This window comes from Xylocopa sonorina, chromosome 6, assembly GCF_050948175.1.
Source record: "Xylocopa sonorina isolate GNS202 chromosome 6, iyXylSono1_principal, whole genome shotgun sequence".
NCBI classification, from domain to species: domain Eukaryota; kingdom Metazoa; phylum Arthropoda; class Insecta; order Hymenoptera; family Apidae; genus Xylocopa; species Xylocopa sonorina.
The window spans coordinates 3,011,388-3,030,329 of record NC_135198.1 but is presented as its reverse complement, the minus strand read 5'-3'; the positions used below and the strand labels follow the sequence as shown (position 1 = coordinate 3,030,329).

The window sequence follows — 18,942 nt, the reverse complement described above, 5'->3', positions numbered from 1 at the left end:
GCACAATTCCGTGCCGAACGCTCGCCTAATTGAATCATTCTTGCTCCCTCTCTCTCTCTCTCTCTTACGCACGTGAATAAATCGTTAGTCGATTTGGGTGGGTAGATATCTGATAACGAGGCTTGTTCGTACATTCGCAAGTTTGTACGTTTAAACGAGGGCTGCTCGGGGCGAGCGCTATCGTCTGGCTTTTTTAAAGGTCCGACGATGATTTAAGGGGCTGGCGAGAGCGCTCGTTGGGTGGTATTCGATAGGATAGTTTCTGTCCACACTTTGTTTCGATCGATCGAGTTTTACGTTTTTACTTGGAAGTTAAACGCACGGTTTGGCAAACGGTATTTCTAAATTCCGGTGATACGTGGATGGTGAAAGTGTGAAGTTTAGCCGCGTTCGAATCGACACCGAGTTTTCTAATATCGATTAATTTGTAGTAGTTTTTTGTACTTGATTCTTTCCTTTCGTATCGCGATTCGACGATTAGCAAAAAGTTTGATCGTTCTTTTCAAAGTTAGACGTTTGCCAATCGACGAAATTGGGAAACGCTAACGCGAGATAAATGTGCGTTCCGTTTTGGAGAACGTGGAATCTTTCCAGCCTCGTTTCTATGAAAATTCAGACGACTTCTATTCCGATCAGTTTTGTATTAAACTTCTTTCCCCGCGTTAAAGGTTGTAACTCTTGATACGGTGGAGAAGTTGTAGCACTCTTTTTTGTATTCCACGCCGGTCGTTATAACTTTCTAATTACTGAAGTCTGAGGACGTTAATTAGATCGTTTCAACTTATATGGGAGTACCATTCCATCTGCGCGAGTACTGGTTGAAATAGTAGCTACTTTGTACGACAAAACAATCATATGATTACTACAAGCACGATGGAGTAAAACGGTGAGATTTTGCGGGAAAGAAAATCGGACGGAAAATTTCTTGCAAAATTGAAGAAAAAAAAGAATTCGTTCGATACTTCGCACGAACGAATTTCGCAATGGCTACGATCGCTCGAATGTTCCCATTTATTTCATTAATTATTGGCTCGTTACACTATACATTTAATATATGTACATAATTTAATGGCGTAGTTATCGTGCCACATAACTTTACGCGAAAAAAATTTAAATATCGCTTGAAATCAGTTACAGTATTAGTTTTAAATCGTGCGAGACATTTATATTCAAAGTATGGCGCGAACCGGGGCTCTAATTATTCAGGAATGAGAAGTGTCCTCACGATCCGACTTGTGACATTTCAAAGAGCATAAAACGAACTGCTAGGGAGCAGTCTTATGCAAAATTCATCGACTGTGTTCTATATATATATAAATTCAATTTATTTCAGTCCACTGTTAAACAACTAAAAACATGCTCAGAATATAGTACAAGCAATCAAAAGAAATTTTCAACAAGATCGTTCTCAACTTCAAATTCATGTCCACGCGTATCAACGTCAACCAATAACGAATTTACTACTATCAGCTTACTTGAAAACAAGCTCAGATCGACAAAGAGATTTCAAACCATTCGAAACCGCTTCAACTGAAACGATCAGCAGTTTCTCGTTGATGAATCAATCTGAAATCACGCGAATTCCATCGACTCGAGCACTGATCGATCCGAACAAGGCTAAACTGAAGCTAAACCTCCAGCCACGCAAGTCACGGAGGGTTAAGATCCGCTAATATAGAAGCAGAAGAGAAAACGCGGGCGATCATGGGTGCTCCAATTAATGGACCCAACCTAGACTCATAAAAGAAAAAAAAAGAAAAAAGGGTCGTCCAGTTCTATTTACGAGGCGGATCGATGGCAGACAGCACGGGTAATCGGCGTGTGCCCGTGATCGAGACCCATTCCACCACCCCCCTTGCGTCGTTCTGTAAATCGCAAGGGGCAACCACACGCTTCCTACGTCGCGATATGATGGGAGCCGCCTTATAAGGGTTCCAACCGGTGTTTAAAGTCACCAGCGGCGTGGCTTTCACCGATTTAAACCCAGATTGCGATCCGCCCGGCTTCTAATCGTCGCTCGCTTTTCTATACCAAGCGCGGCGTCGCTCCGTCCCGGTAAATCGATCCGCTATTTTCGTGCGCGTGAACCATGTCCCGCGCTGGCTACGAGGAGACGACTCTGGCCACGGTTCGTCGCTTTCCTATTACGTCGCTTTAATTGGCTCGATCCTTCAATTATGAACCGAGCGATCGCCAGGCGCTGTACCTCCAAGTTCCGCGCGATTGCCAATCGGAATCAATAGAAACCCGTGCACGCTCCAAAAGTTCACCTGGCTGGATTTTAGCTTCTCTCGTAAATCGTCATTGGCGATCGTATCAATTTCTTCTCCTTTTCAATTCAGTCGACTCTCTGCGACCTACTAAAATTAACTTTCTCGATCTATCGCGCGAGCCACTGGGCGAGAAAACTTCCCACCCACGGCGTCCATGGGAAGAACGAATGAGCGTCGCGGAAACGAGAACCCGAGGACGCGGCTTATTCAATCGGCGTCGATATTTCACGAGCGTAACATCCGTGGCGCGTTGTCGGGTTGACTAATGCAGCAGCCACGGCGCGTTAACCTTCTGAAGGTAGAGCGGAGGTGTGCCACACCCCCGTCTCTCTCTCACTCTTCCCGCGCGGCTACAATGGCCTCCGCAGATGGAAGATTGCGCGGAAAGGTGCAACGTTCACGTGCAAAGGTCGCCACGGTTGAATCGGGTAAACGAGGATAATGTCGCGGATCAGGCTCACGCCCGCTAAGAAGAAGGCTCGCCCTCATCGCACCCGCAGCCTCGTCTCGCTCGCGCGATCCATCAGCGTCGCGCGGAAGGAAAGCGAGTCTCGCCGCAACGTTCCAGCTGAATTGCGGCATGCGATCGCCAGATCCTTCGATAACGATCGTTTTCTATTCGAAGTTTTGCTCAAAATATACCATTATTTTTTGTACAATCTCTAAATTTTTGGGGGTGCAACGTGACGTGCGGTTGTATTTCGTAAACGAGGATAAATTCACTGAGAAGAGGATTGCAGCTTCGTTGAAACAACATCGAGTCCTAGTAAATGAACCCTTCATGCAACGTGCGATTTAAAACCAATTGAAATGAAATATTCGAAGTGTACAGATTAGAAATGTTCATGATCACCCTGCAATTTTAGCTAATCAATGGCTTGGAAGAGAAAGCTGGCGTAGGATGGTGGTCCAGTGTGCTCTACGTAAATGGGAAAAATCGAATAAATCTGATGTTCACCCAAGATTATTCTGTTACACTAACGTGAATCCGTGCGTAGTAAAGTTTAATCGATGTAAATTAAGTCGAGGACAAGGAGCAAGACTTTGCGTAGCGGAATCATTTACGATCTGGTCGCTAGAGTCGAGGAACGCGATCTAACTGTCGAATGCGAGGCAAATCGTAACGCGTGTTCGTGGAATTATTGAACGTTTTAGCCTCTCTGTTTCGTAACGCCGCCAAACTTCGAGTCCTTTAACGGAGGGAGCGGGTTGGCCTCGTGCACGGCTCCAGGACACGATCCGCGAGGACTGTGCATACAATGCGTGTTATCGCTTATGCTAAGTGAAAAACTGAAAAGATCATGAGAAACTGACATTTCGAACGACTCGACGTACACGTCGCGAAGAGAAAAACGCAAACATCGTACTAATTATCGCGACGAATAATAACTCAAGTGCTGTCGAAAATAATTTCATACGATTTAATTGTTGGCCTTCTTTTTTTTTTCTTTTTGGTTCCTTCAAAAGTCTTTTTCGCTTTCGAGTAACGTGGATATTGTCCCGCTCGGTTTAATCGTACTAGCGTTCATCGTGAAAGAAAAATGATACTGTACAGTAATTAGTAAAATTTCACTGACGGTTTAATTAAGCTACTACTTTAGAAAGTCGATGAATTCCAGTGATTCTAACGAAACTTGTAGGACAAATGAAAAAGAGCGATATTATCGTGTAATCGTTAAGAACAGTTTACCGTGTAGAATCATCGCGCGAAAAGGCAGAAAACTAATTATCCCCACCAGACAAAAGAAAAAAAAAACAATAAAATATAATGGAAGAATATTAATTGAGATAGACACTCGAGGAAGCGACGCAGGCGTAAAACTCGAATTTCCTCTAGGCGCAGAGTCGATTTCCGTCAGCCAACTGCGATCCATCAACGGCAATCGTGATTCTCTTAACCGTAAAGGATAATTAAATCGTAACCGCGCGATTCGACGACGACAGGCCTGCGTAAAGCCGTCGTGCAGCGATTTGTTCACGTTGAATAATACTCAAGGTATCGTTGTATCATAGAGAAACGAACCCTTCCACTTACACTACACTGCGTTCTTAATTTAATATTATTTCCCCTCCCCCCTTGTTTATAGATATATATATAAAAAGAACATTATAAATATATATATAAATAAATATCCTCTCACACGAACAGACACGCACAGAAACACACGTAACACGCACACACACAGACACAGACAGACATACACACACACACACACAAACACGCTATTTTCTAGTTAATACAAGCCTAATCTAATTATTGTTAGACGACGACGACGAGCGTCGATGTTGTTAGCCCTTGTTAAGGTGGCGAGAACCAATCCCAAGGTTACCATGGTAACGAAATATATCTGCTTAAGAGATATTTCCACGACGAGATGATGATTAATTAATTAAACGGATAAACTAAATATAATACTCAAACGGGCCTGCACGGTGCCTGAATTAAAAAAAAAAAAAAAAAAAGTGAAAAAGCGACGGGCCAAGCTTCTACAGAGCGCTCTATACAGATGGATTCTTCTTCTTCCTTGTTCTCTCTTCCCTTTTTTCTCTCCCCCTCTCTCTCTCTTTCTCTCTCTCTCTCTCGCTCTCTATCTATCTCTTTCTCCCTCACCCTATCTCTTTTAATTATATTAATTAAACGAAGGTTATCGAAACGAACGTCTTAATAAAGAGTCTCGACAATGTGTATATAAGAAACTGTACGTGTTGGCCTATCCAGTACAAAAACCAGATCGTTATGATATTATAGATCGCAGATTATTGTGTTATGTGAATAATTACATTTTATGTTGTTAACGAAGTCGTAATATATACATATATATTATATATATACACACACACATGTTTCTATGCGTATACAGATATGCAGATACGTATGCATATAATGTTAACACAGCTCTCTCTATCAATTTCTTTTCTCCTCTTTCTTCAACCCCTCTGTTTTCTTCCCTTTTTTTTTATCTTTCTCCAACCATTTTTTCATCCCCCTTATTCCTATCTCTCTCTCTTTCTATTTATCTCTTTATTTCTTACCTTTCTACTTGTTTGCTCTCGCCATGCAGCTGGAGAAGACTACTCGTAGAGGATCGTTTTTGTTTTGTACTTAAAAGCGTGCTCGTGTACGCGCCCGAACTATGTTTTGTACCACGTGAAGAATGGCAATAAAGTAGTTGACCAATTCCTTTTTTTAACTATCGTGTGCGTCTCAGTGCACCCTCTCCTGTCGAGCGTCTTCGAATTTCCTTCGTTGTGCCACGTCGCTGTAATAGAAACGCAGCGAGCTTTAAATTGAATTGAATGATCGAACACGTTTCACGTTTTATCATTAACGAAGGTAAGTCGAATTGTTCGTCCGTTCGGGATCATGAGTGATTAGGAACAGGGGCAGACGGAGAATACTTTCCGTTACGAACAGGACGCGAATGATTGGAAAAATGGATGAAAGAAAAGGCTCGAGTAGGTCTTTGGAAAGAAACTAATGACGAACTCCTCGTTATTGGAATCTTCTTGCACGAGTAAGAAGCGCGAGTCTATATAAGCTAACAATCTGCACGTGTGCTGGAAAATTCCTGCCCGTATCCTCTTCTTATTTGTCCGTCTCGGAGAGATGTCATAAAAGTCGGAAACGGCAGGAAAACTGCCGTTACAGTTTAATGTAAACCGGTGTTAGTACTTTCAGTCATCAGAGGAACAGCTCCATAGGTATTTCACTTCGTCGACGCTGTTCATCATTCTTAAACGAACTTCGGTGCAACTTACTTCTCGTCTAAAAATATCCATTTTCAATGATCAACCTTTTGAAATTACCATAAGATCTATAACAATAATTAGTAACTGAAACAGTAGGAACTTGGCTTAAACAATTGACTCGCACACGGTACATTCAAGATGGAATCGTTCAGGAACGAAGAATGATCTATTTACTAAAGTGGTCTATTTATTACAAGCAGGAATACGATGGAAATCGGAAACAGTGGTTTCCAAAATTCTCGCCCTATGAAAATAGAACATTACATTCAGGTGAGTGGCGTTACACAAAAGTACAAATACACTTAAACGACGATCGACACGCTGTACTATAATAACGTGACACGAAAGAGATCCAGCGTACTCTGCAGTCCGCGATGAGAGGGGTGAGAACGACTGACGGGCGCCGCAGGAGCGTTTCTGCGCACACGGTATATCAATTGAGATGCAAGTTGAACAGAAAAAAAAAGATAGAACGCAGCCTACTGTAAGCGAGCGCATACTCGCGAGCCAGGAAACAAACCAGGAACCGAAGTGATCCTACAGAAAGTAGTAAAGGAAATAGTAGCCCGTTAAAATTTTCATAAAAAATATATTATTAAGTTCCCATTAAGTACGAATAAAGTTCCATGTATAATCAAAAAGCACACATAGATCCTCAATATATATAACAAGCGGTTCTAGTCGCACACTTCCGCGCGGCGTACGAAACGTCTCTGGTCGCGTGCGGCCATTTTCCCAAATAATTTACCGATCAAGTGGATCGTGCAGTTAACAGATTCTCGACACGTTTCACAGATAGATCGTGTCGAGCGTCGAGTCGACGGACAGCAGCTCGTTAAATATGCTAAAAATAGCTGCGTACGTGTACGACGTAGCGTCTGCGCCCGGTCCCTTAAAATCGACGCGTTCGTCGAACCAAGAATGGTCACCGCGCGTGCCTCCCTTCCGGAGCACGGCAAAAAAATGTTCCCCGTTCACGTGGTCGATTCGCAGTTACTTCCAGCTAATCTTTTTACTCATAGAGAGGCGACTCGCGAGGCTCGACCGAGCGCGGAACACGGGGAGCCTCGACCTTCCATTGACAACCGGTCACGAGGATAACCCGAGGCTGGATGAACAATCGCAATCTTCAATTGGACACGGTTTAGTTCCGAGCAGTTGTTAGACGCTTGTACGGGAACGTATATACCGCGAGGAGATCAGGAGATGACTGGTGGAACGAGGCAGAGGAAAAAGGGTAGTTTGTCCGCTGAGACGCTGCAACATTCTTCGTAGGATTGGCCACGTTATATGGTTTGATTCGTGGACGTCACGCGTTCGTCTTACCCCGATTAACTTATCTTATTCTGGTCTTTACAATTGCGGACTTGGGTATGGTATACAGTCGATCATCCCCTAGATGGTTCTCCTGCTAACCAACTTCTCCATCCCTACGCAGTATAACCAGTATGGAATACTTCGTTCGACTAAGCTATCGTCCAATTGCTGATTACAACTGAACGTCTAGTCGGAAGCAACACTCCGTGGAGGGTGCCTCTTTCTGCAACAGGGTGCGCGCGACTAGGTTCATAGAGGCATACGGTAGAACCCCTTACAACGCAGGGTAAATTACGTTCGTATTTTTTTTAAATTAAAGTACAATCGTTATCATTTCTTTGTTGTATTGAAAATAAACTTTTTATTTAATTTTATTATAATTTTTTTTTTAATCCTGGGTCCCGTATAACGTGGATACCACGCGTTATAGGGGTCTTACTGTACTCGGCTAAGTCCGGCTGGAAATATTCGGCAAGTCGCAAGTAGATCCAAGTGTTTCCCATTGAATTTGGAAACACAGGTGAGTCAGACTTCACGCTATATGAGCATCCAGATACACGTCAGCGTGTATAAAGTCGCATGGAACATTGTCTGGAAAGAGACATCCTCTGGACCAGGCTTTATACTCTTCATAAACTCTTCAAGGCGAGAACAATTGTTGTTGGTAATTGTATTGTTGGATGGAAGCAGGGCCTTGGGGCACTTAGGCTCTTTTGTTTCCTTAAATCGACGCGACTGTGGGAACTCGCTTGAACCATCTGATTCATCTTGCATAGCGACTTGATTACACTTACTTGATTACACAGTTTCTTCAGGAGCTATTGTATTAATGTAATATAATGTGGTTCTTTAAATAAATGATTAAGGATATTATTTTTAACTATACTGTTGCTAAGTCTTAAATATGCGGACACAAGCTGAAAATTGCATGAACGAGTAAGAAAAAATGATGTCAATCAGAAGAAGGATCTTACGTATATTTAATGAAGTTAGAGAAAGAAATATTAATTACTCGAACGCCACGAATAAAGAAATCATTTATATCTCTCTTGGCCCTTCTTGGATCCAACAGTACAGTTGTTGAACGTTAAAGTACATCAATGAAGAATTCGATCATTGCATAACAAGATTAAATTAGAATTAACAGACTAAGTTTTACAACGATAAGACTTCGATTCGGCTAAATTAACGTGATCGTGATTGCCATAGCCACGGTTTCAATTACCAAGATCGGCATTAGTTTTAGTCAAGTGCAACGAGTTATAAAATTTTTTTCTTTTTTTTCTTTAATACTATAATCGTGAAGACACTTAGTAACGTGTAAAGATAAGTACTTTCCTGGGATAGTCGAAGTAAATTCACGTAGTCGCGCGAAAAAACTTGTCACGCGATTTCGAATCGTTCACCAAAAAGGACAGCGCGATGCGAGGATCGCTGTCTCATCTCACGAAAATAGAATAGTATTGTCAAAGCACGAGTCTCACCGAAGAGCATTGATAATCGGAAATGCGTGTCGTAGGAGTACATCGAGGTATCGTTTCTTACGTAGGAATCATCGATATCCCGTAGAGAGGAAAACAAAAAGAAAGACGAACAAAAGAAAAGTGATGGGATATCAAAGAGAGAACGCCACCAGAGTGAAATACCTATTCTCTAAAGCGTGTATGCCTACTTTTCACAGGTTCGTGGTGCAAGAACAGATCGGAACGCAAAGACGATTAATGTACGTACCAACGATATATTATATCATGCGTTATAAAAGTCGCTATAGTGCAAATAAAGGTTCGAGAAAAGTAAGGAAAATCGATTGCCCTCTTCTCGAGTAACATGACTCCGATTCTCAGAGAAACGCAACCAAACACCGCTGCAACATGGAGGATCCTGCACTCTGTCTCGAGTCGATGAAAAAAAGAAAACGTCACGTTCTAAAAGGAATCAACAGAAATTCTCTCCAAAATACATGCCATCTTCCTAACCATTAAAAAAATAAATTCAAGACAAAAAGAAAAGTAAAGAACCGATACAAAGAAAATCATAAGACAATAATCCTATCCCGACAAGGTATCCACCGCGTAACTTACAGAATGACGAAGAAGCGTCGAGAGTAGAGAGTGTGATTTCAACGACAACATTCAATTAACGTCCTGCTCCGTTTCTCCGCGACGAGTGGACGTTCTAACGACCAAAATCGATTCGCGTTCCTCCCCCGTCCTCCCGCCTTTCTCCTTTTTTAATAGAGACGATCTTGATTACGTATAGACGACACATCGCATAGCCCTGATTAATAGCAGATACGCAGCGGAAAGTGATTAGCATAGAGCGCGAAACGCCAGCGTCGTGGGGACGACGCGTCAGCATGTTACGCAGAGAAGAGGCAGAAGATCGATGCGGCCGCGGGAGGCCAGGCTCTAAGACAGAAGCTTGTCCTCGGGGATGGTAGGGCTGGTCGCTGCTGGCGCTGAGCGCAACGACTCGCTCTCGCGCAGCATGTCGTTGAAACTTTGCATCGAGCTGGATCTTGAAGGCACCACTTTCGTCTGAAACAGAAGGCATCGTTCGTCAGACCCTGACGGCGTTTATCAGCAAATCTCGGGACAATTTTGGAACAAATGAATCCAATTAGAAAAGGGCCTATACAGGATGCAGAACAGTTGACATTAAGTTTCAACACGACAAACTTTCTCTTTGCGAACGTGTACGATCTTGTCCTCTGCTTGTTCGATCGAGAAGCGACAAAGTTCGCTGTAACACGTGAACGTTACGTGAATTAGAAAAACGTATAACAACCTTCATGTTCTCGTAGGCGGATCCAACCCGTTCCTCGAGAGAACGAAAGCTGTCCGAGTTGCGCATCTGGCCGATCTTCATGGACAGTCCGCTGCCAAAACCGCCCAAGATGCTGGTGGTCTTCTCAGCCGTGGTTTTGAACACGGACTCTGTCTTCTGGAATCTGCGCGAGTAATGAGCAACGATAAATATCCGTTTCCGGTGTTTCCGACGGTTCCTTCGACCGCGGACACCTTCTTCGCGAGGGTCTCGATAATGGATCAAGCCGATGGAAGACAACCTCACGCATGCACTCTGATCGCACTTGGATTAGTAACTTGACGCTTTGTTACATAAAAGCTCGTGCTCTCCTCTGTTAATTTTCACGCAAGCGATTTCTGCGAGGTGAATATGCGTCTCGAGCTCGACGTACCATGTCCCAAAATGATGCATGAAAACGCGTTGAATGTGTTAATGCGTTAAAAAAAAAAAAGGTTGTGTATCGTGTAAAATGAGTCTAAATATATTGTCTACCTGTGACGATATGAGAAAATAGACGAGCTTGAAGAAGCATCGCAGAATGATATCTCGGAAAAATTCATTTGTTTAAATACTTCGTATAATATACTCGTTTTCGGTACCATGTTTGTATAGAAGATAATATCGTAAATTTTGAGACACTTGGTACATCGGTTTTGATATCAACTGTATCAACGTCACACGACTTGTCGTTCGATAATGTAATTAAGCGTGGCGAATAATAAGCGTGATTTTGCGAGCAACGTGAACGCGCAGGGGAGTATTGTAACGAAGGTAATTTACGTGTCAGACGCGTGAACAAAGCGATCCAAAATTTCTGTTCCATTGAAAATAAAGAAAAAATAAAAAAAGAAAGATCGCTGAGAAGCTGATTTTCACATAAAGATGAACATGGTTAAACCATCCTAGAAAGAAATGTTGGATCTGAAGGATAACACGATTGTTTGTGTACTTACAAAGTGTTCTCGGAGACCGCCTTGGTGAACTGACCGAGTTTCTCGCCGACGTTCTGATAACTGAATGAGAACCCAACCAAAAGTCAAAGAAAAAGTGTTCTACATGTCTGAGGGGCAGAAGTAGCAGAAAATAAACGAAAGGGGTGCGATGACCGTCACCTGACGCGAAATCAAAGTCGACATGATGGAATATACAAGAATGCGAGCGTGTTTCGCATGCGTTTCATAGCATGTTCCGTATAAACGCTATTTATAATGTACAATAAATTGAAAACTTAAAAGGGGCCTGTAAAGAAGATTCTTAACGAATGTTCGCGTTACAAAACGCTTGGTAAACTAGATACGCATAATTTGTTGCTTTAACAGGAGGAATTGTAAACTAAATCTTGCTCGGAGCAAATATACAGCAACCTCGACGTTTACCTAGGGGCAACAAAGCTTTTTCATAGCTTTAGCTTGTACCGCACAATTGTTCGCGTGTTGTGGCATTCGTAACTGTACTTGGAGTCCTGGGTGTCAACAGCATGTCTTTGAAACGAAATTCATCTGTCAATCGAGTAGATTTTCACTGCAGAAATTTTAAACAGCAGAAACGTGCACGGTGAAACATTTTCAGAACGATTCTAAAAGACGAAGCAAGACGAAAGCAAAGAATGGTAAAATTTTGTTCGAGGCTTCGTTTACAAGGGAAACGACTAGATCAAACCCTTGAATCTAGATTGAACAGACCAAAAATAACTTATAAATACTTACAATTATAACAGTATCAAAATTTCCATGTGTAATTAAAGATAGGTATTAATATTTACGAATACAAATGAAACGAGGATTTATCGCAAACTCTTAGCATCTGAGTAATAAATCAATGCTTCCTCGGTTAACAGATCGTACGGATTTAACAGAGAATTCAACGATAGCTAAACTACGAAACGGAAACATTGTTAAAAGAAACTGAATCGATCATGCTGTTGGAGACCCTGCGCGTGACACCACTGGCAACACCCAGCAAAGACTCCGTTCGTGCAAGATGAGGGTGAGAGATAAAGGAATAAGTGCGTGCTTTTCCGATGGTTTCAGCAGAAAAAACGTACACTTGGCTCTCCTTAACGTTTTTCAAGCCCTGATTCATATCGTCGGTGATCTCCTTCCAGACGCTGATGCCCAGCTTCCTCTTCAGCTCCTGGGACACCCTGATCTTGTTCGCCAGCACGTGCCTCAGCGTTTGGATCTCTTCCTCTACCTACGACACGCGGTTCCTTCAGCCACGTCGCGAGTTAACGGATCATTCGTGGTTCGCGTTCGAATTTCTAGCGATTTCGAAAAACTAAAGAGTGACGATAACAAACGACTGACTCCAATGTAGCTACTGTTTACTGAAAAGCACTTCCAATATTAATAATATTTTCTCATAACGGTACGCAAATTTATTGTGCAATTTCTACGAGTGTTAGAATATAGTTTCAGCATTGTATGTATAGACTGTGACGATAGAGATAAATTAATTGAGTTTAATGTAATTATTACGTACCTTGCATGCACGAGTTGGGTGTTTCAATGTTAGTAAAATAATGCTTTGTCGATAGTTAACTTACGAATAACCACGTTAAATGTATTCCATGTGTCCGTGAGGTTTGCACTTTTCAACTTGGAGAGTTAACAGAATGTTCGTGAATTTTTAACGTTCGTTCGAGTGTTTAAATGCTATCGTGGTGTGTTGAGTCGATATACCAGCAACCAGTATAGATGAGTGCAGTATAGATGTACGTGTATATATGATTCGCACTTAAGAGTTTGCAGAATGACGAGGAGTTCGTGAAAGTTAGTATATAGTGTCGAAGTGTAGCGTGGTATATAGTGAGAAAATATTATTTATTTGCGTTGTTCGAAGAACCAGGAAAAGTTAGTAAAAGCTTCCGCGGAATCTCGAGATATATGGAGCGCGTAAAACTTCCGGCGCGACCCCAAACTATTGCGTAAGAGCTCTGTCGTAGCTATTGAATTTCTCGCGAGACCGTGTTTCACAATCTTCGAAGGACTCGTTCAGTGTTTTTCCGCATTAATATGAAAAAGTGCGATTGTTACGTACCTTGGCCAGCTCCGCGCTCCATTCCTCCTTTTGGCGGTTTTGCTCCTCCAAAGAGAGTCCTTGCAGCTCGTTCACCACATTGTCCGACGTCGGCGAGATGTAACCAGCCGAGTGAAGAGACGCGTCTTCTCCTGAAACATCGAAAATAAATTAGAAAATTGCCAATTCGTAGAACAAAAAACCGATTAAATTCATTTGAATTTTTTGTTTGTTCTTCAATTCTTTCGAAAGCTCCAGAAATGTCTCGAATAACGAATTCACGTGTAGAGGATCGAAGAAACTGGGAAAAGACAAATCTACATGTCGCGACGGTGCACTCGGCCTATTAATAAAAGCAAGGATACATTTTTTAATTGACCGTAATTCATTATCGTATCATAGACGGGCACGACATGAAAATTATTCAACCGATCGACCGTTGCAACCGTACCAGGATTATTATCTACTGTATTGTCGATCGTATTACTATCGCATTTAGTCATGCTACTCGAGTCACGGATCTTGCTATCTTTTTACACGAGGAGTTATTTCTCATGTGCAATTCGTTTTTATAAATGCATTACGCTAATTTTTGTTACATTCTTTGCACAGACGTTCGCGGATGATTTTGCGCCTAATTCTGTCCAATCATCGACGACACTTGTTGCCATAATCAATGCTTTAACGACGAAACAAACAGACAATAGAATACGATGAAGTGTAACGCTAGTTGGAAAAATCGTAGATCGTAGCATGAATTATCGTATTTTTCCATAAGATATGCATTATTAACGATCGCACGGATCCGTTTCGCGCTCTTAAACGAGCTCGAGCCACCTCCAGGTTCCTCCGTGTCAGAAATGTTAATTAGAGGAAAAAAGAGCACAAGGAATCTAGATTTCCACGCAACCAGAGATTCTCCACGGTCTTTACGTAAAAGAAAAATTCGTGGCTGGTGAAAGTGACGGCGCGCCCATCAAAATCGATGGTAAAAGCGAGGGCCGTTCGTAAGCACAAAATCTAGAACGTTCCTCTGAGAACAACCGACAGTACGTTCACGCGATGACTGCGTTCGGTGCAAGTCTGAACCGATTTACTGTGGCCAAGTAGATTCTCGTTACGTACAGCTCAGTTGTCGTTGAGTAAGAAGAACCAAATTTCCATCGTCTTAGGATTTCTCACGCGAAACTAGACAAATTCGCACTTTAGAGTGGAACAAATCTTTCTTTGTCGGAGATAGAAATTAATTTAGAGAGAGAGTAAATGCTGTGCACAGTGTTCTGCATCGTCTTTCCAAGTTTCACATTATTTCGCTTAAAGAAACGGAACGCACCTGCTGTCGCTGCTATTCAGTAATCACGTGGAAAATCGTCTCTCGTTTAGGTATCGAACAGCAGTTGAATCGAACGAGCAAAACGCGTGAGAAGCCACAAATCGGCGGGCATCAATTTAAATGGAATCTCTTAGTCGTCTGGAAATGGTCGACGCAAGTGCATCGCGTGACCGTCAACTACCTTAATCGCGATCCAAATGAGCTCAGTCTCGTCCGTGGATAAGGCAATTATTTATATATGCACGTTCGTTAACTCTCAAACTATCGATCCGGTGAAACGTTCGTATCAAGAATGGCGATGGTATCGGTCGATTCGATGGAAATCTATGAGGATTATAATGAATATCAAACACTTTCATCGACCAGTTCGCAGAGAGCGCTCAGAAAAGGAAATTGTTATATTATTTATGTTTGTATAAAACGGTTCAGCTGTTTCGCAGTCTGAAATAAGAAGCATGCTAATATTATTAATTATAAGAATTGTAACAATCTTTCTTTCCAGTAAAGGAAAACGTGTGCATAACTACAATATTTTTTATCTGTTATATTCACGATTACGGTGAAATTTTTATCGTTTACCGTTCAACAACTGATTACTAATTCTTTTGTTTCACAGAGTGTTCTCCTCGAAGCTCTAAAACGTAACGTGACAAGCGACATGTTTCTTTATTTAGCTACATGACTCGCGAATTCCGACTGGAATAACATTACGACAAGGTTAAGAACAGGTCTCGTACTACTTCATCAAATTTTATAAATACTTCTTTCTCTAGATATATAATACATATAAAAAAAGGATCTATATCTGCCATGTAAGAAAGATCATGGCAAATTATGACCCACGTGCACATTTACATGAACTCCAATTACTCCGACAAATCTTTTTATATACAACAATAATTTCCATACGGGTTCTCCGTTTCGTTTTCCAACCACCAAACATTCCTACGCAAACCACCCCCTACAGACAACACCCAAGACTCTCACGTTCGCTCCAAGTACGAATGCTGCACCTTTTACCAATTCGAGGAACTTCTTGTAATTCTGGCTGTTGCTGATCTTGGCCAGGTACGGTTTCGAGAAGTCTTGGAATATCACGCGAACGGACTTCCGTTTCCTCCGTCCGCGGCTGCTCGCGCCGTCCTCCGCATCCGGCGTCAAGAACTGCGTCTCCACCGAGAGGTTCGCGTCGTCCACTACGATCTCGTCTATGTCGCCGTTCGAGTCCCTCCAGCAATGGACGACGATCTCGTCCGCGTCGTCGCTGAGCTCGTCTATGTCGTCGAAACTGGGTGTCGCGGTCAGATTCGAGTAGTAAACGTCCTCCTCGTACTCGAGCGACTCGAACTCGTGCTCGTTCTCGCTCGGACAGTCGTGGTCCCCGTGCTCCTGACACACTCTCGACTTCGCGCCTTGCTTCGACGGTCCGCGATCCTCCGTTTTACCCTGTCCCTGTTTAATGTCCGGCATCTCGTCCGTTTTCATGTCCGCGTACACGTTGGATCCACTCTCTTCGATCTTGCGCGTCGATCTTCCTCGCTCACTCGTGGATCGGATTTTAAGTAATGAGAGAGTGGTGTCGTTGTTTCTGCGGTTACTTAGTTCGTTCGAAAATCAGGGGTACCCAGAATCGCATCGCGAACGCGTACGATCGGATGTCCTTTTTCTCTTTTTAGTGGAGACACACCGAAACGCAGCGGATCGTCGACGAAACGTTCGCCATATCGGAAGATACACGGTCCTCTGCCTAACCGCTGAGACGCGTCTCCTCGTCTCCACGGCGAAACAAGTTTCCTCGCGGGAACCGTTTACTGTTACCGCGGCGATTCCACTGGAACAGTTGCGAGCGACACAGCCGGTCGCCTCGTGTTTCGATCACCAACAGACTCTCGATCGAACGATCCTCCACAGGTAAAACTGAGGGACGAAAATCGAGGAGCTCGTTGAAATCACTGCGGTAGGTTCACTTTCGCGAACGATACACTAGGTGGCTAGAGTCACGCGTCCCTCAGGTAAACACAACGGCCACGAGTTTAAGTTAGGTCTCGCGAAACGAACGTCTCGCGGGAGAACAGTCGAGAGACTTTTCTGGAGATAGTTACTTTTTCTTTTCTTTTTTTTTATCGAAAAAGAATTTTAAAGACGATCAAAGAGAATCGATTTGGCAGAGTGATCCAAACGGTTGGCCACGTGCATCGATCAACGCGTGCAGACGACGATCACAGCTGGCACGATCGCGCTTTGTTTCCCAGACGCGAGAGGATCATCGGTTACCGATTTTGACCGCGTGGAGGCGCCAGTCTCGCCGCGGCCACGTATCCAAGAAGGAAAGAAATCCCGGCCAGTAACTCGTTCCTCTTTCGCGAAGGTGAAAGGGGAAGGGAACCAGGAATCCCCACCAACTGTTTCTCCTTTGTGCCTGTCTTTCTTCACCTGTAGACGCGGCCACTGTGCATGCACGACCGCTAATAAGTCCAAATAAATCTACTGTGCCGTCCCATGCTAGGTGAAAAGGAAATTTGTCGCGAAAGAATGGATCAAGAATGGATAAAGAGAAAAAAAGAATTAACAAGTAGATCGTTTCTCACTGGGCAGCCATCGCCATATCTATCATCAGTGCAGCTAGTAGAACCAGACACGTCTCATCAGTCGCGTCTGTGCAAACTCTACTCGTTCCGCTAACACAAACGCGATCCTAGAAGCGTCTGTATCTACTTAACCAAGTAGTACTCTCGTCGAGCATTGCCAGGACCATTGCACGAGTGAAACTAAGTAGAACCAGACTCATCGCTCACGTCTGTGCAAACTCTACTCGTTTCACTACCGCGAGCGTCTTGTCACGGTGGTCCGAGTAGAAGTGTCTCTATCTACTTGAACAAGCAAATAGTTCGCCTCTCATCGAACGGCCGTAGTCACGTCGTTGCGTTAGCAAGACCAACAGAACGAGAATGATCACTCGCGTTTGTACACACGCCTACAAATATTATCTGCAAACAGTCCACGCGATCCTCTTAAACATTGTATCGCGCTTTACACTTTAATTAAATGCAAACAGAGGGAATAATTATCACGTATACTCCTGGACACGTTCGCAGTTCATTTCTGCGAGCGTGTACGCGTGTCCTGAAAGGAAATTTGCCTGTCTCGCGGAGGATTTCGTTGGGTGAGAACGACGGAACGGAATCTTCAACGGTTCGTTGATCTCGCTCGGCGAACGTGAATGAAAAGTAACGCTAAGAATCGTCTGCGTTCTTTCGATTGCATAAGATCACGAGATCCTCGTCGAGTCTCGAAAAATAATTAAACATTCTCGATTAATACGATTCGAACGGTACAAACCGAGGCGTTTAACGCGCGACGAGCGTGGCAATTAGAAAATGGCTGCAAAAAATGGTGGTCGTAGAACCACTGACAAATGGAGACGGGCGACTCCTCAGGATATACCAGTTCGATGGAACGGAATCTGACGTGGAACCGGTTCATCCGCTCCTTTCGGTTCGATGAAGCTCTAAATACGTCCCTACTTGGGTAACAGGAACTCGAAGGTTAACGGCTGGTTGTGTCGTAATAATCCACGGGTAAAGTGACCGATCGTTCGGAAACGAAACGCTAAAAAATTTCGCCCGCCACTCGGTAATTCCATAATTACTCCTCTACGCGTATCGATCCGCGACGGTCTCGTCGTGTAAACCAACCTTTCCACTGCTCCTAACAGCGACTAATTGCGTTAACTGTTACCTCAACCGCGATACCAATTTTTTATCCGTCACACAGTGAAACAGTACGTTTCACTGTCCGTTCGTCTGAATACTTCTCTGAAATGTCTGTCATAATTTTTACACGATTCTGCGAACTCTTATTCTCGATCAGAAATTTAATCGGTTAATTTCCACTTACACTGATCGTTCGTTTCATAATATTTACAATGTTTAATGGGTGGAATATATCTGTTTTATTAGTATTATTTCTGTATGAAAATAATAATGTATGCGTCGTCGAGAAAGTGTCGTTTGAAACAGGAACGGTAGAAACGGCGCGTGGTCTCGCGCGCCGAAAGGATCGGTTCGAGGACCTCCAAGTTCCTGCGAGTTCCTCGTGGACACGCGAGGGGCGGAATTACGACGGCAGGTCGCTCGCGTAAGTTCAGGTGAAGATCAATAAAACTGCAGCGGTAAGTGTTCGCGATCAACTAACAGCTTCTACGTACAGCCGAGAAGCCAAAGTAGGAAGTGAACTTTCTGTACGATACATCTCAAGTTTCGCTTGACTCAGCAACGAGCGAAGTGAACACGGTTGGCTTTAATAAATCGCTTGCCCAGGCGAATTTCGCTTAAACCAGGCGCACACCGAGCGCGACTCTGCCTGCGCGAAAGTAGAGAAAGAGGAGAAAAAAGAGAAAAAAACAAGTGGGGGAAGAAAATAGAAAGATAAAAGCTGAAAGTG

At 43.3% G+C, this 18,942-nt stretch overlaps 1 protein-coding gene across 2 annotated transcripts; it reads right to left on the bottom strand.

Moving 5' to 3' along the window:
• Nucleotides 1-9,581: 9,581 nt before the first annotated feature.
• Nucleotides 9,582-15,998, bottom strand: LOC143424558 (uncharacterized). 2 transcript variants are annotated; one of them, XM_076896698.1, is made up of 6 exons: nt 15,513-15,998; nt 13,188-13,318; nt 12,193-12,341; nt 11,102-11,161; nt 10,128-10,290; nt 9,582-9,877 (listed from the first exon to the last, which is right to left on the bottom strand). In XM_076896698.1, the coding sequence occupies exons 1-6, from the start codon at nt 15,982-15,984 to the stop codon at nt 9,749-9,751; spliced, it is 1,104 nt and encodes a 367-aa protein (XP_076752813.1). In that variant the 5' UTR covers nt 15,985-15,998; the 3' UTR covers nt 9,582-9,748. The 2 variants fall into 2 exon arrangements, with proteins under 2 accessions (XP_076752813.1, XP_076752814.1); XM_076896699.1 differs by lacking the exon at nt 11,102-11,161.
• Between the last annotated feature and the right edge of the window lie 2,944 nt (nt 15,999-18,942).